Consider the following 22,584-nt stretch of genomic DNA (forward strand, 5'->3'; position numbering starts at 1 on the left):
TAGTTACTTCTGTGTCCAATACTTTATATACAGGCACAGCTAGGTTGTATGATTAAACCCTGGAATCAGAAACATCTTTTTGTGCTTTAAAAGTCTGCATAGTGTTAAACCCATCATTGCAGAAGTATCCCGCACACATTTCAGTGGAGGCATAGAAAACGGGAAGAATTTAGCTCTTAAAAGCTGATATTTAAGGTATACCCAATGCTCTTTTGTTACTGTGAACATTTTCACTCTTGAGAGTAAAAACTTAAAATAGGTTTAAGTCTGTCTTGTGAGAGACATAATAAACTTTGAAATGTCTAAAAAATGAAATATGGCGGGCAAGCTATTATTTAATATTTAAATTTCACTTTGAATGCTTAATAGCAAGGTGGTTTTTAACCAATAAGAAGGCAATTGAGGCCTGTCCTGCCAGTCAAAGCAGATGGGTCTCTGGATTTGAGGCCAGTATGGTGAATACAGTGAGACCCTATCTCTAAAACAAAACAGAACCCCAAGACACATGATAATCAGGCCAAAATTATATCTTATTATGTAGGAGACTCAAATGACTGTTTCTACATCACCTATCAGCAAACCTAGTACTTTTAACCAACTTTTATTTGAGTCAGGTTCTATCCACACTTTGTTTTTGAAATTCGAGTGTCCGTCTGTCCGTCCCTTCCCCCCCCCCGGTCTTCCTTTTTAGCAGCTGTGAACACCCACCCCCGTCACATTAGCTGTGGTGGTTCCTTGAACCTGAGAACCATACACACCATACATGTCCTGAGTATCACAGTGGCATGGTAACCCAAGGAGGGAAATGAAGAGTAGATCAAGTGTAGAATTAAATCTAAAAATATTTAGGCTTCTATACGTACAATGTCACATTATACACACATAAGAAATAACTACAAGCTTTACGGAGCACAGGCTACATATTCGGGAAATACAAAGTGATCGCTTTTAATCGATGTTTTATTTGTTAAAAAAAGCCAGGGCCATATAAATGAAGTGACTTTACCATAGTGCACTCATTGATTCTGACGTCTGCCATCTTCTGGCATCCAGGATCCCGGCTGGAAGGTTTTCCCAGTGCTGGTGGGAGCCACAGAGGGTTCTTCCTTTCCAAAGTGTGGAGCAGAGGCATGCCCTTTAATTTGTGTGGCAGCAGATGCTGGCAAGAGCTCCTCACTGGTTCCTTTACTCAGTTTATCTTTCTCGTAAAAATCTCTGCTTTTTATTTTAACTTCTTCTCTGTATTTTTCATTCTTTAGTATTTCCTGCACATACATATAATTGGGAAACATGATTAAAATTTTAGTTTAAATAATTCAAGGATTTTTATGGCAATAGAGTAAATCAAAATATTTAAAAAAAAATACTGCATTACATGTGTAGATTTGATTACATACCAGGGCTGAAATATCCTATGTTTTATGTTACAAGACTGAGGGACCACAGAAAAATGTTTACAATTCAAAAAGCCAAACAAATGTTACATAAGAATCTGAATCAATTCCCAAAATTTTCAGGCTTCACAACTTCTTTCTGCCTTAAGGCTTACCATCAGTTGCTTCTCTACTGCAGAGGAAAATGTATGGGGGTTTCCTAGAGTGCCACTCCAGCCTGCCACTCTTGTGTCCTGGGAATTAACAGTGAATGCTAAATTCCCCTCTAAAGTGCCAACTGTGGTAGCTGGAATGTAACTGGCCCCTATAAGGTCATAGGGAGTGGCTCTATTAGGAGGTGTGGCTTTGTTGCAAGAGGTATGGCCTTGTTGGAGGAAGTGTTGGAGGAAATGTGGGTGTGGGCTTTGAGATCTATATGCTCAAGCCACGCCCAGTGTCTCCTACCATTTTCTGTAGCCTGGGAGTCCAGATATAGGACTTACACCTACTTCGCCAGCACCTTGTCTGCCCGCATGCTTCCTTCCACGACAATATAAACTAAACCTCTGAACCGTAAGCGAGCCAACCACTATGAAATGTTTCCCTCTGTAAGAGTCGCTGTGGTCATGGTGTCTCTTCATAACAATAGAAACCCTAACTAAGACTCCTACCCATTTCTCGTTCCCTAGAGTGTCTAGTGGAGGAGGACAGGAGCAGAGTGTGCACGTCCTAGATGGACGCTAGCTACCGAGAGGCACCTCACTTCTCCTCAGATCACTGCGATTTGCAGTGAGTCCTGCAGCTTTGCCCCGTCGAGGATCTATACTAGAACTCCAATGAATCTTTTATCATTGTGTTCACTGAATACAAGACTGTCATATTCAAGAGCATCGTTACATGTGTCATCCAGAACAGGCAACTAAGTCCTTTGGTTTTAATGCTTGCCCTTGTGGGGTAAGAGGGCAGGATAAGCATCGTTAACGTAACTAGCCAGTGACAAGAAGAAACGAGAGAGCAAGGAAATGGTAAGAAAGACAACTGGAGCTAGAGGGCACAGAGCCAGAAAGGCAGGGAACACCCACATTTCCAGGCCAGCTCCCTGGAAGGGGAGGTGTGAATTAAACTGGGAGAGCGTAGACAGCTCCCCCAACTTCCAAAGGACCAGCAGTTATAGTTACAGGGAAACCCGGGATTCTTAGAAATTTAAATCCTGCACAGGGGCTTAGTCTGAAAGTGACCCCCTCCTCTGCGGCAAACTGGCTTTCAAAAAGAAACCCACCACACAAGTGCTGTAACTGAGTCATCTGGAGAAAAGAGAAGGAAGGGGTCTGCGGCTAAGCCTGACTGATGACAGGAGTTCGAGCCCTGGCCCATAGGACGGAAGGAACGGACTCCTCCTATAAGTTGTCCTCTGAACTCAGCGCGCACACATCCCCACTCACCACTCCTCAATAAATGGATAAATAAATACATGTAACATTAATAATACAAAAACACTTGAATAAAGAGTATGCCACTGAAGAAATCAGGAGGAAGTTAAAAAAAAATCCTGGTGTCAAATAAAATGAGATCATAACACATCAGAGTTTGTAGACTACAAATGAAAGAGTTATATGAGGGAAGTTCATACCATTGAAAGCTTACATTAAAAAGTAAAATGACGCCGGGTAGTGGTGGTGCACACCTTTGATCCCAGCACTCGGGAGGCAGAGGCAGGTGGACCTCTTTGAGTTCAAGACCAGCCTGGTCTACAGAGGGAGTTCCAGGACAGGCTCCAAAGCCACAGAGAAACCTTGTCGTGAAAACAAACAAAAAAGTAAAAAGACAACAGAGCAGATGTTCAAGTAAATAACCTAATGACATATGTCAAAGTGTCTGAAAAAAAAGAAAGAGGACAAATCAACCCCCAAATTAGAGAAAGGAAAGTCTTTCCAAGTGGAAAAGACTAAGAGAAATAGGAAAGGTCAAAGCAGAATGTTGTCTCTAAGGAAAGATTTAAAAGCTGACAAACCCGAGACAAAGTAAGGAAGAGAAGAGAAGACCCAAGTAAAACTGGAGGCAAAAGGTGGCCGCATGGCAACACGTCTCCCGACATTCACAGGACGAGGAGATGTTCTAAAAAGCTATGTGCCAACATATTCCTACAATATACACACACGGAAATCTAGAAGAAACTGACAAATGTTTAGACCCGTATAACCTATTAAAGTTGGATACAATAATGTTGATGAACACAGACATAGAAATTCCTGTGAAATAATCCTCAGTTCCCTCATGCATAAAATGGAGATACGGGCACTATCATTTTCTGAGAGCACACTCCTAATGAAAATGGCTGCTGGGAGGTAATAGTATATAAAAAAAGTTCATGCTGATTTAAAAGACAGTGACTTTATTCCACTGTACTTACACACACACACACTACGTCATACATTCATACACACATACACACACACATACAAAGCCTAGGGTGCATGCATGCTAGGTCAGTGCTCTGCTAAGGGACACATCCCTGCCCTCTCGTTTCTTCAGCAAATCCTAAGGAGTGCGCCACCACACTCTCCCTATTTCTTTTTCAAACAGGGAAAGGTGTTAATATAATCTTCAAATTTCAGACCAAGATGATGCAATTAGTACCACACACACACACACACACACACACACGCACGCACGCACGCACGCACGCACGCACACATGCACGCACGCACCCGCACTCAAACACATACCAGCCGTGACATCTGAAGGTCAGGGGATCAAATGAGGTAATGCCTGAGTCACCTTGTATTTCTGCCTGCATACACATGGGCTGCTAGAACCGAAGCAACGGATAAGCTCAAGTGATAAAGGTAGTTGCTTAGGGCGTACTATCAAGTTCTAGACTGCACAGGGACCCATGTGAATGTCCAGAAGGATATAAGCTGAATATGTATAATATGAGGCTCCACAAGCCAGCCAGGAAGACTTCTGGCCAAGGAATACTGCAGAGCTGCTGGCACTGGATTAGAAGACATTCAAGCTCTACCAGCCAAAGCAACCCCATGAGCACCTGGGGCAATCAGCACTACTGAGGATTCAAAGCAAGCTGGCAGAAGCAGAGTTTACTTCAGAACTGTGCTGTTCACTGTGGTAGCCAGATGTTCTGTGAGGTTAACTTATTTAGAATAAATAAGATTTAGAAAACACAAAGCATTTAATAGCCAAATGGATATAGTGGCTACCACGCTGGAAAAGACAGATACAAAATCTCCATCATTACAGAATCTCTTGTTGAACTATACTATTCTGGAGTTTAGCTAAAAAACAAAACAAAACAAAACAAACAAAAAAAAAACTTAAAAATAATCCTCTAGGACTTTGAGATAATCCACATGCCTATTAATGGTTCTTAGGAACAAAATGCAGTAAAAAGGAAGACAAAATCCACACATTAAATGAAGGAGTGCCTTCACCATGCAACCAAGAAGACAGGAAATTGTGCTTCAAAATCAGCCAATAGCAATAGACCTAGAAATGACTGGCCCAACAAATAAGGACTTTATCACAGCTACCATTAAAATGTAAAGGCCACACGGAGGAAGAATGGAGAAACACACACACACAAAACAAAAACCCAACTGAAAAAACTAGATGTGAAAAATATATAAATAAAGAAAATGAAAACTGGAAAGCTGTTTAGCAGCCGGTCACACACAGCTTAAGACAAGAATCTACAAGCAGAGGAGAATTTACAAACTGAAAAATTTAAAAAGCTCAGGAAATAGAGCCTCAGTGAGGTGTGGGGCAGTAACAAGTTGTAATCAAGAGGGAATCATGACTAAAAATATCCAAAGGGTGCCTAGCGTTAGTGCATGCCTTTACCCAGCGCTCGGGAGGCAGAGGCAGGCGGATCTATGTGAATTTGAGGTCAGCATGGTCTACAGAGCGAGTGCCAGGACAGGCTTCAAAGCTACAGAGAGAAACTCAGCCTCGAAAAACAACAACCAATATCCAAAGGGTTACAAATATAAACCTGCATATCCAGAAGCTCAATAGACCCCCATCAAGGATAATCACAGACCAAAGCACCAAAATCAAACTGATAAAAACTGACAAGAAAAGAAATCCTTCAGAGGGAAGGGGCACATTATTGAGATAAGGAAATAGTACTGAGTCTCATCAGAAACAGTGGTTGCTCTGAGACAAGAGAAAGGATTGCCAACAGAATTCCACAGCCTGTGAAAACGTTCCTCAGTGAAGGGATAAAATAACATTTCTAGGCGAACAGAAGCTCAATTGATCACAAGCAAATCTGTATACAAGAAACATGAGAGCAAACATTTTAGTTAGTAGAAACATCCCATAGACGAGACCCGAAGCCATGCAACAGGATGAACTCACAGGAAAGGGCAAAATGACACAGGGCTTCATTGCAGAGGGACTCACAGGGTTTCTGGACACTTTGCTAGATGTTGGGCATCCTAGAACTCGATGCCCATTCCTTTCAAGTTCGCCACAGATATAAAGGTCATCAGAACACTGTCTAGTGGTTGTTCCTACCACAGCAAGTCCTCAAGTCAGTTCAGGGCGAGCACAGAGGACGGTTAATCCCGTGCGCAGCCCTCAGACTGTCAGCTCCATTCCTCATCACTGTGTCTTAATGCCCAATGAGAAGCAACTGAAGGGAGGAAGTCACACAAAGTGAGGGGATACGGTCCACTGCAGAGAGGAGCCGAGGCTGCAGGGTCATGGAGGCGGGTGTGCAGCCGGGTGCCCCGGGAAGTAGAGGGCATCAGACTATAATGCCAACAAGGCACATTCCTAGCAACTTATTCCCACCTCCATCCTGCCACACCTGTTCTTCCAATACAGCATTACCAGGTAGGGACCTAGTGTGCAAGCACACAAGCCTACTGGGAAAGGTCATATCCACAACTACCTTCTGAAGCCTCCCCTACTTCCATCTAAGGACAAGCACCTGCTTTCCATGCCTTCCATGCTCTAGACCATTTTCCGTGTCCCTCGGCAGTATACCAACAGTGGTCCTTTACATCAGCCTGAAGCCAAGTCTCATGGAGTTAATAATCACAGAGTCATGTGTGAGCTCAACTTCATTCTGGTAGAGTGACCTGGAGTTCCATGGAATGAATAGTTGAATAGGCAGTGGACACTGTTCAGCTATAGCCAGTAGTTTAGGTTTGTTTATGGAGCCTTATTTTGGTGAAAAGATGACAGATCCATCAGGGATTCCTATTGTTTGAATTTATAGGCTGCTTTACATGCCAAAATTATAGCACTAAATGTCATTGGGGGGGGGGAGTGAGATACAACAGCAAAAGGGAACAACCTGAACGCCTTCAAAATGCTCACCACTTAGACAAAGATACAATGACTATTTTCCTGGTATGATTCATTAATGTGAACTCAGGTTCCCCAAAGGTGTTCAAGTCCTTTGTAATGCCATTACTCCGCTAGGAGTCCTTTGGGTAGCTATACTCAATGTTGCAAATTGATACATGAATCATAATGCCAAAAAGCTTTTAAAGTTTTTTAAATATGCACTCCACTAATATGCTGACGTATAGCTCAGTCACAGACATTAGGCACATCATCAGGACAGTTATCTTACTTCTATCTGTCTTTTATGTGAAGAGAGGCATTTGCCACAATGTAGAGGGAATCAGCTCTATCATACAGTTGCTGCTATAGGGAATCTTGGGTAAAACAAGCAGGAATTTATTTAGACTGTTACAATGGGAGCGAAAACAAACGGCAGAATAGACAAAAGGCCCCCAGAATCGTGAGTCATGAGAGAGAAAGGAAACCAAGCGCATGGAGAGCAGGGCCTCGGAAGCCAACTCTACAATCTGAGAGAAGGGAGAGCTGGAGAGCGAGCTGCCACGGAGGCTTCGATGACTTGATGGGTTCTGGGGACAGGGAAGGGCTGAGAAATATCTGAGCGAGTCCTAAAGATTATCCAGAGTTCTATTCAAGGTCTTCTGTCTCAGAGCACATCTAGGAAATGTGTGCAAATGAGCGATTCTGAGACTACACTAGGAAGAAGATAGACTTGAATATTTAAGTGAAGGTCTAAGTATCCATACAAGAACATTTTACAGTATTGTTAGCAGTGTACTTAGGAACAAGGGAAGGGAAACACAAAGTGTTCAGATTAGAAGCAGCTCATTATTAATTCAAGACATGTCACCGATTTCTTTTAGCCTTGTATAACATATGAATATTAAAAATAAATAATTGTCTCCATGATATTATTCAAGATCCCAACCTCCAGCCCAGTTTTTATTTTTAAAATATTCAAACTAAGCAGCCAAGAATTATTCTGCCAAGGAGTTTTTCTGTAATGCTTTATGTACATTTATGTGATGCTGAATTAGTCTATCAGGGAGTTTTTCTGTATGTGGTACTGATAATATGATACTCATGTCAAATTTAAAAGGTTCCACGATAAGAGACTCCCAAATCACTTTTATCAGTTTTGGGGGCGGGAGAATGGGACTGAGCCAGGGTCTTGGACATGCTAAACATGCACTCTGCCACTAAGTTACACCCTGAGCCATGCCATTTTCACATCGACGGCACAGTGTTGAGACAGGCTAATGACCAGTCTTTTAATAGGCTGCTACCAAGTTTGCTTTGGAACTGCTACAAATCTGATCAGAATAAATAAGTAAAATAAATCCAATCAGGTTAAAGACTCTTACACTTCATGTCAGAATATGTACCTACCAGAATTTGAAAATTCTAAGTATATCATATGTTCAAATGTAAGTTTAAAAAATATGCCAAAATAAAACTACAGTTTAAATAAATTTAACAACATTTCATTGCTAAAAAGAGTCTTGTTTTATGAACCAGCAAGACTTAGGAGTCATATTCAGGTATACTGCTGGATTCTTACATTTTTCTATAGGAACAAAACTGCGACTCATTTTATGAAGTTCAAATTATACTATATGCAGAACAAAATGGGAATGTGTAAAACATTACCAATTAAAACTTATAATACATTTAACAGTTATTGGTGCTACACATTCTAAGATGTTTACATTACTAAGTACACTCTCTGAAATGTATATATATTTTAATCTCTTACCAGACATATACCAAAGAGCAGACAGATAAACTCAATCTTACCATTCCATTAGTTTCTTTCCCAAGTTAAACTATACATGCTGATGGATAATTTTTTGTTTAAAACCATATTAAACATTTTAGCATATGAATATATTTCCTTTGAGTTAAATAAAGAAAATCACAAATACAAAAGGATTTAATCAGCAGATTAAAGGTGAAATCTGGCCAGAGTATATTTCTGAATCCTTTATTATAGACAGCGACAAGCACGGGAGAATATTATGCTATTAATATGCCACAAAGACCCATACTAACATTTCTACACTGGGAACTTTCTAAGCCGAATACGCACATTGGGGTGTGTGTGAGGTTGAGAATCACTTGAGAGGCCTTGACCACTACCACCATGCTATCTATTTCCTGCCCCCTGGGAAATTCTTTTTGAGATCAATTTTGTAACATGCCGAGAAATTCAGTCCCATCAAATATTGTATTGAAGTCTAAGCTTGAAAATGCTGTTCAGTTGTTTAATTTCTGTCAGGATGAAACAATGAGTTACTAGTTCACCCCTTTTCAGTGTGGAAAAGAAAAGGGGAGGTACACAGGTCCCCCAGAAAGTGTTCTGTGTGTTTAGCCCCAAGGAAGGGCCCGATATGTTAAAAGATCAGTCAAAGACCAGTCAAAGATCAACTGGTCTTGCCCAGATGGTAAGAGGAATCGAGGGTAAATGAGTAAGTGAGTTCTAGTACTCAGGTTAGAAGGCTAGCGCTGGGCCCAGAAGCGGGTAACAGTCAAGGGAGCTATGCTCCACAGACGCTGCTATGTGTTCTTGCCAATCGCTCATGCGCCTTTGCCAAATCAATGTCACAGTTAATTTATTCACTTTCAAATCCATTGCAAACATCCTCTGATCAATTACAGCAATGAAAATGTATACTGAGTTTTGTTGTTTTGACATGCTTTCTTGAACTCTCCTTCTGCACTCCACCCCCCAAACATCTCTAATTACAAGAAGTTGATCTCACTGGGTTTTGTTGTTTGAGGGGACGATCGTAAGGTTTGTTTATATCCCTTGCTGGTTAGGAATTTCTGGCACTGAGTTTTCTGTCTTTGAACTTGAGCCAGACTAATAATTAAATCTTGAAATGTCACTAAAAAGAACTAATCACAGAGCTCAAGTCATTAATAGTTTTGTGGTGGTATTTCCTTTAAAAAAAAGAAATGAACTTCCATATGTATGTATGTATGTATGTATGTATGTATGTATGTATGTATAAAACCTCTGAGCATAAAGACACCATCATTTAATAAAAAAAAAGAAACTTAGTAGTTCAACATTAACAGAAGATAAAGTTACTTAGCTTTAGTTCTATTTAATTGAACTACTCTGGGAGGAGACAAAGAAAACGTTGCTCTCTTATGTGCAGGGGGGGAGGGTATAGTCCCTGGAAGAAAAGGCACTGTTGGGACTCCGTGGCTTTCTTCTGAGAGAGGCAGTGATTGGCAGAGAAGCAAGGCTAGGAGAAAGGAGAAGCGCCCTCAGTGAGCGGCTGCTAACAGTCCCTGAGTCGTGGGGCAGCTGCTGGAGGGAGGGAGGGAGGGAGGGAGGGAGGGAGGGAGGGAGGGAGGGAGAGAGAGAGAGAGAGAGAGAGAGAGAGAGAGAGAGAGAGAGAGGCCGAGCGTGTGTCTGCGTGTTATATTAGACACATAGAATGAAATGCTGGTAAAGCATCCAGGCTCTTGGATCAAACCACCAGCTCTTTTGTGGCCAAACCTCCAAACACATTTGGCCTCAAGTGTTCCAGGGCTCAGGTACGGGCCCTCTTTTCTGTACTCTCTCCATGGATAATTGCTTCTCATGCTGCAAGTTTAAATACCACCTCCATATGCTAAACAATCTCAAATTTGTACCTTCGGCCTTGACTGCTCCCTATGATCCAGAATCTTAGGACAAACTACATAGCCCTTTAGACTTGGGTGTCTAATAGACAGTTTCAGTCTGAAGACCACAGAGACTCAGAGGGCTAGCTTGAGGTCACACAACTAACCTATACTTGAGGTAGGTATCTGCTTCCACACGCCACCGCCTGGTATATTCTTCAGAAGACACTCGAGGCTCTGCAGACAGCTGGGGCCAGTGAAACCCTGGCCATCTCCAATGTCCCCTGATGCCTGGCAGCTCTGTCTTGTTTCAATGGGCCCCTTCCCTATCCTCACCTGCTGAACTACAGGCCAGCTCCAAGGCACCAACCCACACCATGCAGACAGCCCTGAGTTAGCGATCACTCTTGGAATAGGAGCTGTCACCATCAAATGCATCCCAGAGGGCAGGATCAGATGAGGGGTAGTGTGGGTGGGAGGGAGGAAGTGAGAGGAGGGGGGGGAGTGGGCGGGGGCTCTGAGGATGGCAGGTAGCAGTGCATGGGTCAGCAGTGGATGCTGTAGCTGCCCGGACATTTACAAAGCTATTCCTGCGTCCCCTTCCCTCCTCTATCTACCAGCACTAAATCCTACCAGCTCTTCAAACTGCTTCTTGAACTCACATTCCTCTCCACCTGTCTCGCCAGCAACATTTCTTGCCTGGACCACAGGCGGCCCCTCACAGGTCTCCTTGGGCCTCTATGATGTAATGCTCACACGGCAAACAGAGGGTTAGATTTTCGTGTCAGTTCCCGCTAACAACCCTTTCATGGGTCATTAAAGGTTACGTCAGAGCAGCGTGTGGCAGATACAGAACACTCATGAGAGTCCCTAGCTGCACAGGGACTGTGGCATGGCACTTATATCTGTCCACAGCGCTACTAGCGTGGGTGCCGGTAGCAGAGGTTTACCTTCCTACCGCTGTAAGGACCGCCTGAGCAGGGACACAAGGCCAGGCCACAGTAGCCAGACAGGCAATACAGACACTCTAAAGACTCCACTGAGCTGGCCAAAGCTTGGCTGTCCTCTGCTCTTTCCTTCCTTCTTTCTTTCACAAGGATATCCAATGGACACCTTCTACTGCATCTCCATCTCAGGCCTGCACTGAACCACCAACTCTTCCTACAGGGGTCAGGTGGCCTGACTGCTGTCCCCTGCAGTCACTACCATGCCATGCATGCTCCAGCCCCGCTGGCTTCTTGTGTCCCTCAGACACACTTCACTGGGACCCTTTCTTTCTGTCTGGAAGGCTTTCCTTCTGGTTATTCTCATGACTACTTGAGCCTTGTGGCTAAGGGAAGACCAACAACCTACAAGGGGCGCTCTTGCTAAGCTATGCAATTACTGTTTCATAGTAAAACTACGCAAAATGGCACAACCTACGAAACTTATGTTCCAGTGTGGTCCTTCCATCCAGGCTCTTCCTCCTCTAATCTTTTATTAAAACAAACAGGTTTTCTAAATATTTTCCATTTTCTTCTTAAAAATGGCAAATTATCCATCCATTGTAACAAAAAATAAAAGACCCAAGAGTCAGATATTGAGGTTCAAGCATCAAACTGAGGATCAGAAAAGCAAAGTAGCCAAACCAGTAGATCTTAGCTCTACCTCAGGCTGAAAGGGCTGATCCTGTCTCCATGAGCTCTCATGGAGCCTCAGACTGCTACCTCTCCCCAGTGTGGCTGGAGAATCCTGAAACTCCAATCTTCAGTGTGGCTGGAGAACCAATCTCCACACGAGACCCTTTGCTTTTGACACCTCCACAGTACTGGGATTAAAGGCTTTTGATCCCAAGTGCTGAGATCACCTTTGTGTGAGCTGTTTCTCTTTAGGACTGGATCAATTTGTGTCGTCAGTGTGGCCTTGAACTAACAGGGATCTGTCTACCCCTACCTCCCAAGTGGTAGGATTAAAGGTATGTGCCAACACCGGCTGATTTCTATAGCTAACTAATGTGGCTGGCTTTGCTTTCTGTACCCTCAAGCAAACTTTAATAAATCATAAATTATATATCACTACAATCCATCCTACACCTATCGTTTGCATTCATCTACAGTCAAGTTTTTGTTACTTTACTGACTTGAAAGGACCATGGCTGTAGCTTCATATTGCTACATTTTGTCCTTGAGTCCCCAAGAACAACCTTGTGTGGCTACATTTTGTCCCCGAGTCCTCAGAACGACCTTGTGTGGCTACATTTTGTCCCTGAGTCCCTGGGAACGTCCTTGTGTGACTACATTTTGTCTCTGAGTCCCTGGGAACGTCCTTGCGTGGATACATTTTGTCCCCGAGTCCCCGGGAACACCCTTGTGTGACTACATTTTGTCCCTGAGTCCCCGGGAACACCCTTGTGTCTCTGAGTCCCCGGGAATGCCCTTGTGTCCCTGAGTCCCCGGAACGACCTTGTGTCCCTGAGTCCCCGGGAACGTCCTTGTATCTCTGAGTCCCTGGGAACGCCCCTGTGTGGCTACACCTTTGCTTTGTCTGATAACTGAGTAGATTTCCAGACGCTGGATTGCCAAGGCAGAAGGTAAATACATGCATATGCAGTTTGGTGGCCATAAGGCAGTGAGTTTCTGTCAGCCCTTTTTGGCTGCCTTCCCTTTTGTCCCTCACACACAGTGCCTAGAGCAGGGCTACCAAATAAGACGCAGCCAGCACGTACTTGCTGAACGAACAGATCTGCGTGCTTTATTGTATTATACATGCAAACCTAAGAGCTAACAATTCAGATTACACTTACCTCACCGTTAATTCAATTATGGTTCTAAATAATTTGCAGGCCTTTTCTTCATAATGACAAAAATGCCATACATTTTCAAAAACCGAAAAAGGTATTTATACTCTTAGGAATTTGTATAAGTTTTAAAAAATAAATGTGGTAAAGGTGATGCTTTTGAAATTGGGGAGAAAAATCTATCTTTGTGTACTCATCACTTGTCAATCATTAGTATTTGGCTTTGGATATATCATCACACAAATACAGAGTTCCTACGTTAGGTTAAAGTAAGAAACTTTTTAGACTCCCCAAATACCTCGCTTCCCCCAGAGAAACAGGTTATAATGATGGTTATATTCCGTACCCAGTGCACACTGAGTAATTTACCCAGGATAGAACACCGGCAATCACAACACAAATAAGACAGATTACAATATCCATCCCTAGCGCCCGAGACCACCGGGAACACGGTAACAGGTACCTGACTGCTCAGAAAGCCCACTGACGTTTCCCAAAGAGGCAGGGATAGTAGGAAAGCATAAGTGACTCTTAGTCAATTAAAGTGGAACTCAGGACACCGACACACTACCCAGACAAAGCATTTCCCTCCTTATAGGACTGGAGAAGAGAAGAAGAAGATGGATTACATATCGTTGAGGGCAGTGGCTGGGGTCAGAGACATGTGATTACCCAGAAGCGCAGCAGAGAGGCAGGCAAACACTACAGATGCTAAAGGGGCCCCACCCTGGGCAAGGTGACTAGTGCTGGCAGGCAGGCAGCTGGGGCTCCCAGAAGCACCTCAACTGGAGGGAAGTGGAATTCTCTGAAGGCCAGCATCTGATGAAACTAAGGGAAATGATGCTGTGTGGGGGATGAAGGGAGAGCAGAAGGGACCACAGTGGCAGCGCTTCTCCTCGGAGAAACTGAAGAAGCCAGCGTTTTAGGACATGGCGACCTCTGAAGGTCAGCCAACCAAGTGTCAGCTCAGTGGATCTGGGCTTCTTTTAGGGCTGGTGCCAGGAGTAAGGGAGGCTCAGGGATGGTGTCCCATTGATGGAGACTAGAAGATGAAATAACAAAGTCAGGTGAGAGTTCTCATGAGAGTTGTAGGAGGGAATCAAAATGGTCCACGGGGAGCTGGGGAGCTGGCTCCGTGGGTTAAGACTTGTCACACACGCCTGGTGACCCAAGTCCTGTCCCTGGAACCTGTATAAGGTAGGAGAGAACTGATTCCACAAAGCTATTCCTTGCCTTCTGTCTGCTGCCAGGTCAACATGGCCCTACCCTTTAAGACAACAACATCAACAATACTGAAAAAAAAAAAAAATAAAAATCACTGGGAAATCATAACAAAGGAGAAGAGGCAAAGGCAAAGGAGGGCTCAGCAGATGTGTCCTTCACTATCCAGAGTGCACACTCTGAGCCATCGACCACTCTACATCCTACAGATGCAACAGGGTCCAGACCACAGGACCTGTTCTCACAAACCCTAGTAGGAAGGGATACTCAGAAACCACAGCTAGGGACTGTGCGGAAGCCCATGACTGCTGTTGCTCTGTCCTGATTTAATCAACCAGCCTGGAAACATAAAACAGGAAGACAGTGCTTGCAAATGAGTAAACTGGAACATTTTTAGAACCCGTACCTCCTTCAGAATGTGCTTTCTCTGCAAAATATTGCTAAAACAAATATAGGAATCTAACAAATTCATGAAGCAGAAAACAAATCTCTTACACTTTTATTTCTTCTGCTAAAAAGCCTGGAGTGTATCACCGTACACTTTTCCTTCCTGGCCTTTATACAATGCAAACTAGATACAAGGTATCTCATTTACAAACACACTTGTTGACATAAATAAAACATACACAATGCATAGTGTCTCAAAATATTCTTCAGATATCTACACTGTCCACAGTTAGGAGCACAGTATTCTCACTGGGTACTTAGTAGCTAACGTACCATTGTGCAGAGGAATGTGGTATGTTCACTCAACCCCTTGTGGGTGGATGTTTGGAATATTCATATTTTACACAAACTGTATAAATCTTAGCTCGCTTGCTACTCATTCCTTGGCATCCCTTCTGAGGACTGGGACTTCTAGATCCCAACAACTTTAGAATAAAAGAAGGAATGTGACGTCATAGAGCTCAAAAAAACTAGGAACCATTAGGAAATTGTGATTGAATTTCTAACCACTTTGCATTGACAATCATTCCCATATTTAAAGGCAAGAAATAGTTCCTTCAAGTACTTAAGGATAAACTTGAGCAATAGTGATGTTTGGTTCCTGAATATTAATCAGGTAACCAGGACAGGGTGGGATTAGACAGGCTTTGCCACTTGTTAGGCAAGAGTTCATTTCACTGTAGCTGGGCTACTTCCGTATTTTCATGCTGGAACTAAAAGGCTTTCACTGTCAGTTTGCAAGAGAACTTCCAGATTTTCCGTAAGAATGTCTTTCTGGGCCGGGAAGACAGCTCTGTGGGTAGAGTACTGGCTTCCATGCCCGAGTGCCCCAGTCCGATCCCCAGGACCCACAGGGCAGAAGGCAGGGAACGGACTCCTGTAACTTGTGCTCTGCCTCCCACACCCTCACAGTTGGCCAGGAATGCCCGGATATATATAATCCCTTTCTCATCCCTTGTATACTAGGAATTACCAAAGCTCTTATTTGGAAAACCTTTTAATACTTATAAGTAACACCAGACATAAGAAAGCCTTCAGTCTGAATGAAGATGGGGTGAGTGTAGCCTAATAGCATGTACATTTTATGTTTGTTTAAGTACTTATCAATTAATTTTTTACAGGAGGTCTTCCTATGGATGGATGGCCTTGCTTTTTTAGAGGTTATGATATTTCCTTAGGTAAATCTATGCTACTGCTCAATGTACCACTGAACTTGTTGCCTGAAAATATTTTGGCAATGCACAAACATTTTGTTAACAAGTATTACTCTAGTGCGATAATGTCACAGGGTTAAAAGCTTACTGCACTCAAATGACTGTACAGTATAAACACGGCGAAAACACCTAACTGGTGAAGAAAATGCAGACGCCATTTTCTTAAGAGGACATCATTAGGGAGGCTATTTTAGACAGACACTAGTAAGTGTTTTTATGATGAATTGCCGTGTAATTTGGTGAGAGGTGATAATACAATTAGTCTAATTTTTGTGGGGGAGACAATTACTGAAACTACGTGCTTATTGGTCCTCTGAAAAACATACCTTCTACCTGTCTGAAAAAGAAAGACTGTCAAAATACATAATTATAGAAAAGCTAGAAATAGTTGGAAGGAAGGCAGGGCCTGTCATGAGAATTTCATTTTCCTTCTGAACATTTTACCTTATACCCAATTGTGCAACTCAGAAAACCCTGCATTTTATTGGTATATATCTAAATTTAAAACCTAAATGCATTTTAAACAACAAAAAACTGCTTTATTTTCCATCAGAAATGACTCTTATACGTGTATATATATACACACACGAACACACACAGTTTAAAAACACCCTAAAAAATGAAAGTCAACCCCCAGCTGACCTCTAAGCTGGATCTGACCTGAGACCCTCCTCCCCGAAGATAGGCTCCCATGGAACCAGAAAGCACCACCCAAGCTTCCAAGAACAGAAGCAGCCAACAGTGTTACCCAGCTCTGACATTTATAAGCCACAACAATGACCAGCATGCCATAACCTCAGGGTGTGGTGTGGTACACACTTGGCAGTTACCAACAGCTCTCTAATTGGACTTAAGACCCACACAACAAGAGGGAAACCATGCCTGGTCCCGGAAAGCTAGACATCTATCCAGGGCTAGTGAGGTCACGGGTCTTAGAGGAGGACCTACAACTGGCACTTTATTAAACCTGCATAATTCCTAACTACATGCTAAACACTTTTCCTTATGTCCACAGATAAGTGTACCCCTCACCCCATGGAGGCCACTACAGAAAATCACAACTGACCAAAATACAGAGTTGTGGAGCCCGGTCCCAACGGCTGTACCTACGGCACAGCTCACAGACGGGGAAGAACATCACCCAACTCTTTCATGAGATCAACTTGTGCGGCTGTAGGCTACAGCATGCTTGTCAGAGAAAATCACCCGCAGGGTGTTGGAAGTACCTGGGCAAGCTCAGCTCCCCCCAGCATCTCACTTCCCCAAGATGGTATTTGTCACCGAGTTTTCAAGCACTCTGTCTGATACACGGCTTCAGCCATGTTCTTAATGAGGGTGCAGATTTGCATCCGCATAACCCACATGCAGTCAGATCTCAAAACGAGTAGAACTGTTGTTGCATTTAATGACCTGGTACTGGCCGGGGCTGCTTTGAGCTCACGTCTGCTAAAGACAATTTTGGTTTTGATACAGCTGATGTTGAATAAGGATTGAAGTGAAAGGGACACAACCCAGCAGAGTGGGGAGGAAGGGAAGCCCGCCCGAATCAGCATGTGCTGTGGCCACCGCCGCTCTGGGTGTTGGGCCTTCTGAGCAGGCCAGGCCAAAGTGTGTTAGCTGACTGAAAGGGCTTCAGCAGCTTGCCCAGAGGCCAGAAAGGCAGCATTCATTGTCAGCTCCTCCCCTACTGATCAAAGGTTAGTAGTATGTTAACTCTTTCACGTTCTTTCCCATAGACATAGATCATCTTGAACTCTATCTAGAAGGAAGTTGGTCTACTACTAAAATTCAAATATACTGCACTTTAAAAATTCAAATGTATTAAGTTGATTTGACTATCATAAGGAGAAAACAGGTAGCTCCTAGGCTATATAGATGGGGAGACAAAACCAGAAATGTTTATATTAACTTCTATAAAGAAAGCATTCAAAAATGCTATACAATATTCACAAACACACACACACACAAATAATTCATACACTTAAAAAGTTTGTGTGGAGTTTAGAGCTATTTCTGTAAAATATCACATGTAATTAAATGTCTTGTGGAATATATACGTATGAATGTATGTATTTTAAATACTTCATCTATTTGGGGGGTGGCGGCACCCATTCAGGCCAATGGGAGTCTGGTCTCCTAGGGACTGAATTCAGGACATCAAGCGTCTTTACCCACAAGCTGCCTCACCAGCCCCTCTTGTTGACTTTAATAGAAAGCAGAAACAATAATAAAATAATAGCGATTATCATTTATTGAATATTTTTAACTGCATTATTCTGGCTAGTCACTTTATTTACTAACTCATTAAAATTAAAGAACTACCTATAAGATAACTAAATTTCTGGGTTCTGAGCTTTAGTGAATGAGAAATGCTGGGAGGGAGTGCATGCCTTACCTGGGTCGTAAATCAGACATAGGTACTGCCCTGACAGACACCCTGACAGACAGACACCCTCACACAGGGCAGTCCCGACAGACAGACACCCTCACACAGGGCAGTCCCGACAGACAGACACCCTCACACAGGGCAGTCCCGACAGACAGACACCCTCACACAGGGCAGTCCCGACAGACAGACACCCTCACACAGGGCAGTCCCGACAGACAGACACCCTGACAGACAGACACCCTCACACAAGGTACAGTCTTGATACTCTCTCGGAATTACCAGGACTTCTCCCCCCTAAGGTCTTCAGCTGTAGGGTAATTCCTTTGACTCAAATTCCATTTTTTTAAAATTAATTGTTATCGTATACAACACAGTAGGTTTCCTTTTGAGATCTCCCTCCCTCCTTCCCTCCCTCCCTCCCTCCCTCCGTGTCTCACACACACACACACACACACACACACACACACACACACACACGTTTGCACCTTGCTCTTATTCACCATTCGCTGGCTGCCGTCTGTCCCTCTCTTCCTCCCTCCCCCTGAAATATTCTACCTAGTTTCCTCACCCTGTCTGTGAGTGTGCACATGTGTGTGCACATGTAGATTCTGCACATGGATGAAAGCGTGGCACTTTTGTCTCCTTTCCCTCTCTTACAATGCCCCCTCCACATGGCTCCTTTGCCACCACTTTCATTTAGGATGTGGTGACTTACTGCACGCAACACGATGCTCTCCAGTTCAGCCCACCTTCCTGCCAACGGCACCACCTCACTCTGTGTGGCTGACAACCGTTCACGGTGTGTACCCGCCCTTGCCTTATCCACTGGCGCTGACGGCCATCTCGGCTACTGCGAGCAGAAAACAGGAATGCGCCTGCATCTCTGTGACTCGGAGTCCTTCTCTTCCAGGCTGAGTAACTTCCAAACCAATTCCCGTAGTGGCTGCCCCAGTCCCCGCCCCCACCAGCACTGCATCCGTCCCCTTTCCACACCCTTGTCAACATGTGCTGTTTGCTTCCTTGATGATTCTGACTGCTGTGAGATGGAACCAACAGTTTTAATTTACATTTCCCTGAGGGTAAACACTGAACAGTCCCCCAAATATTTATTAGTCATTTGTATCTCTGCCTTTGGGAAGTATCTGTGATTTGGTTTTCCTACGTCTTTATATATTCTAGAGATTAACCAATCCTCTATCAGATAGAGAGCTGGCAAAGATTATTTCCCATGCTGCGCACTGATTCTATATCTGATTGTTTCCTCTATGGCCCAGAATCTTTTGAATCTCATGCAATCACACGTGCCAGCTCCTGGGAGTACTCCCTGTGCCTCGCATCCTTTGGGACACCCTCGCCTCCTTTGGGACACCCCTGCATCCTTTGGGACACCCCTGCATCCTTTGGGACACCCTCGCCTCCTTTGGGACACCCTGCATCCTTTGGGACACCCCTGCATCCTTTGGGACACCCTCGCCTCCTTTGGGACACCCTGCATCCTTTGGGACACCCCTGCATCCTTTGGGACACCCTTGCTGTGCCTGCATCTTAGACTCTCACCCTTAGCACTCTCCAAGTTTCAGTCTTACAGTAATATCACCTTGAGTATAACTCTGCACCAAAATCTAGACTAGAAAGAATTTTAACCAAAATACCCGAAGACCAGGGTTTAAGTCTAGTTGGCCATTAAAGTGACAAATATGTGTGAGGCCACTTGTAAACAAACCTATGTGCACATGACTGAGTTATTCTTAGTGTACTGTTGTTAACTTCTTCTATTTTCTATTACATGTTCCTCCTGTTTTGTTAAAGAAAAAAAAAAAAAAAAACTTGTAACCCAGTAATTCATTTCCCTACATGCTCATGTATCATAGGGACTAGATAATACAACTATTCACTTGTCTCGAATACTAGGAAAAGAATGCATTGCAGTGATACTAGGATGGAGAAGGCAATGCTTGAACACATGAATACAACAAGCATTTATCAAAAAACAACATGTAAAACACCTAACATATGCCTAGCATCTTATCACAATTGGGACTCATTTTTGAGAGTCAAACAAGCATGCCTGGGAATATAATGAAATCTGAGGTGATCAACTCTGCTTTGGCCTTCTAGAGGGTGTATCATCAATGCAAATCAATGTACTCTTCTTAAACGCCGTCTTTCCCCATGAAAGCTTACACCACATACAAGTATCATGCTTTTCTTTAAATTTAGATCACATAAAATTATTGCTTTTCTAGTATGGAGATGAGCAAAAAGAATCAAGGTATTTGTTAAGATGGCAAGGAAAGTATGGATTTAGAGACACTACCTCTCATTTGGACTCCCTCAACCTTTCCCAATCTGGACCTAAGCCCGGCTTTCAAACCTAAATGAGACTTGTCTTACTGACCGTTCATATGACTTAGGTTAACCTTTCAGAAATAATTCCGTACACTATTTAACATGTACCTAGTATGTTTAGATGAATCAAAGAATCTGAGCGGGAATAAACCTAAAAATAATAAGTAATAGCACCTTACTTATAACTTGTTTAAAAAATGTTTTATATTCTGTTCCTTAAAAGTCAGATAAAGGTCAACACAGATGGAAAACTGTGCTAAGAATAAAGCGCGTAGCACTGCTTAGACGGACAGATGTGGGAGCAGCATCCCCAACTGAGAGAAAGTGAGAGCCTTGGAACTGACAGGGTGCTTCTTAGCAACCCACACCGAAAAGCAATGTTTAGAAATTGAGAAGGAACTCATTCTCAAGCAGCTCTTGAACGACTAATGAACACACACGTACAGCAGGGAGACAGACAGGCTTTAGCAGTGAAGAGCAGACTCGGGGCGGTGACTCAAATCGGTCCCAGGGCTCATTTCCCTCTCTTCCCACAGTTCTCTAAGAAGCAAGGTGAATTTTACATCCTTGCTGTTTTCACAAAGCTGGAGGTCAACGCCTGAGAAGGCACACACACACAGCCTCTCCAGTGCTAAGTGTGTATGCTGCAAGCAGTCACTCGTGTGTTCTCATTTATTGTGGTAGTTAAGAGCACAACACAAGGGGCAAGTACCCCCTGCTAGCAAGGAAGCACTAGCGCATGCGTGAATAAATTAACTTGTTAAAACCGGGAGCTGTGGAATCTACTACAAGTTTTGAGGGTCGCTTGTTATTTCTGCTTTTTAAAAAGGTAAAATTATTTTTAGCACTAACATTTTGACTAGGTAAAGAGTAAGTTAGGGAGAGTCGTGGTGCAGGTCAACTGAGACATCTTTACGGTGTGGCAGCTAAGCTGGGAGGTGTACCCTGCGGGCTCAGGGCTACCGGAGGCAGCCCTGACCTTTGTACCTGATCAGAGACAGGGGCACATGAGTTACGTACGACAGAGTCAAAGGACTGGCATAAAACTGCCCAAAGCTTGCCTATTATGGTGGCGGTAAACCATGCCAGCATCCACATCTTCTCCCCTGGGTGATGGAAGTGCCAGGAGCTGGATGAAGAACCGGCCAATGAGCAAGCTTTTCAGAATGACACTTGTCACAGAACTCAGGACACACCTGTGTAAACTGCAACAAGGTTTCTGAGGACGATAGGCGAATCGTTTTTCTTTACAATTTTACCATATCAGTTTCACAGAAGGATAAAAAGATTCTAAAATTAGAAACTAAATATAACTCCACAGTATTATGTCAGAGGCATTTAGATAGGTTGGGATGTGCAAAAGAGGTCTACAGGGAAAGTCTTTTAACTTTTAAGTCCATGTGAGGTATTCGGGGAACGGAATAAATAATAAGCCTAATTAAGCATTATGATTTTCAGAAGGAATTTCAAAAATTAAGTCCTGCTGATTTGTTTTCTATGTATGTTGCTAGGAAAATTATTTTTTAAGTGCTTAAGTATGTTTGAATTTCAAGTATCCCATTTATTAGTTTAAGAATGCCTAATGAGAAAGAGGGGTGTGGGTAGGTGAGGGGGAGCTGGGAAGAGTTGGGGGAGGAAAACATCAGATTATATTGTATGGGAAACACGTATTTTACAAAAAAAAAAAAAAAAAAAAAAAAAAAAGACTGTCTTAATACTCTACCAGATTCAACCTGCTCTCTCTTACTCTGTCTGTCTCTCTCCCCCCACAAGCCAGGGTTTCTTTGCGTACAGCCTTGGTTGCCCTGAACTCATTATGTAAACCAGGCTGGCCTAAAACTCAGAGATCCGCCTGCCTCTGCT

General features: G+C 43.3%; 1 protein-coding gene across 1 annotated transcript in view; it reads right to left on the bottom strand.

Annotated features, from left to right (window-relative positions):
• Positions 1-942: 942 nt before the first annotated feature.
• The window catches only part of Ndufaf2 (NADH:ubiquinone oxidoreductase complex assembly factor 2), a 98,011-nt gene continuing 76,369 nt past the window's right edge, over positions 943-22,584 (bottom strand). Inside the window, exon 4 of the mRNA XM_051182934.1 lies at positions 943-1,265. Within this exon, the coding sequence (XP_051038891.1) occupies positions 1,017-1,265 (249 nt within the window). The 3' untranslated portion in view covers positions 943-1,016. The remainder of the gene's footprint in view (positions 1,266-22,584) is intronic.

This window comes from Phodopus roborovskii, unplaced genomic scaffold (assembly GCF_943737965.1).
Source record: "Phodopus roborovskii unplaced genomic scaffold, PHOROB, whole genome shotgun sequence".
Taxonomy (NCBI): Eukaryota; Metazoa; Chordata; class Mammalia; order Rodentia; family Cricetidae; genus Phodopus; species Phodopus roborovskii.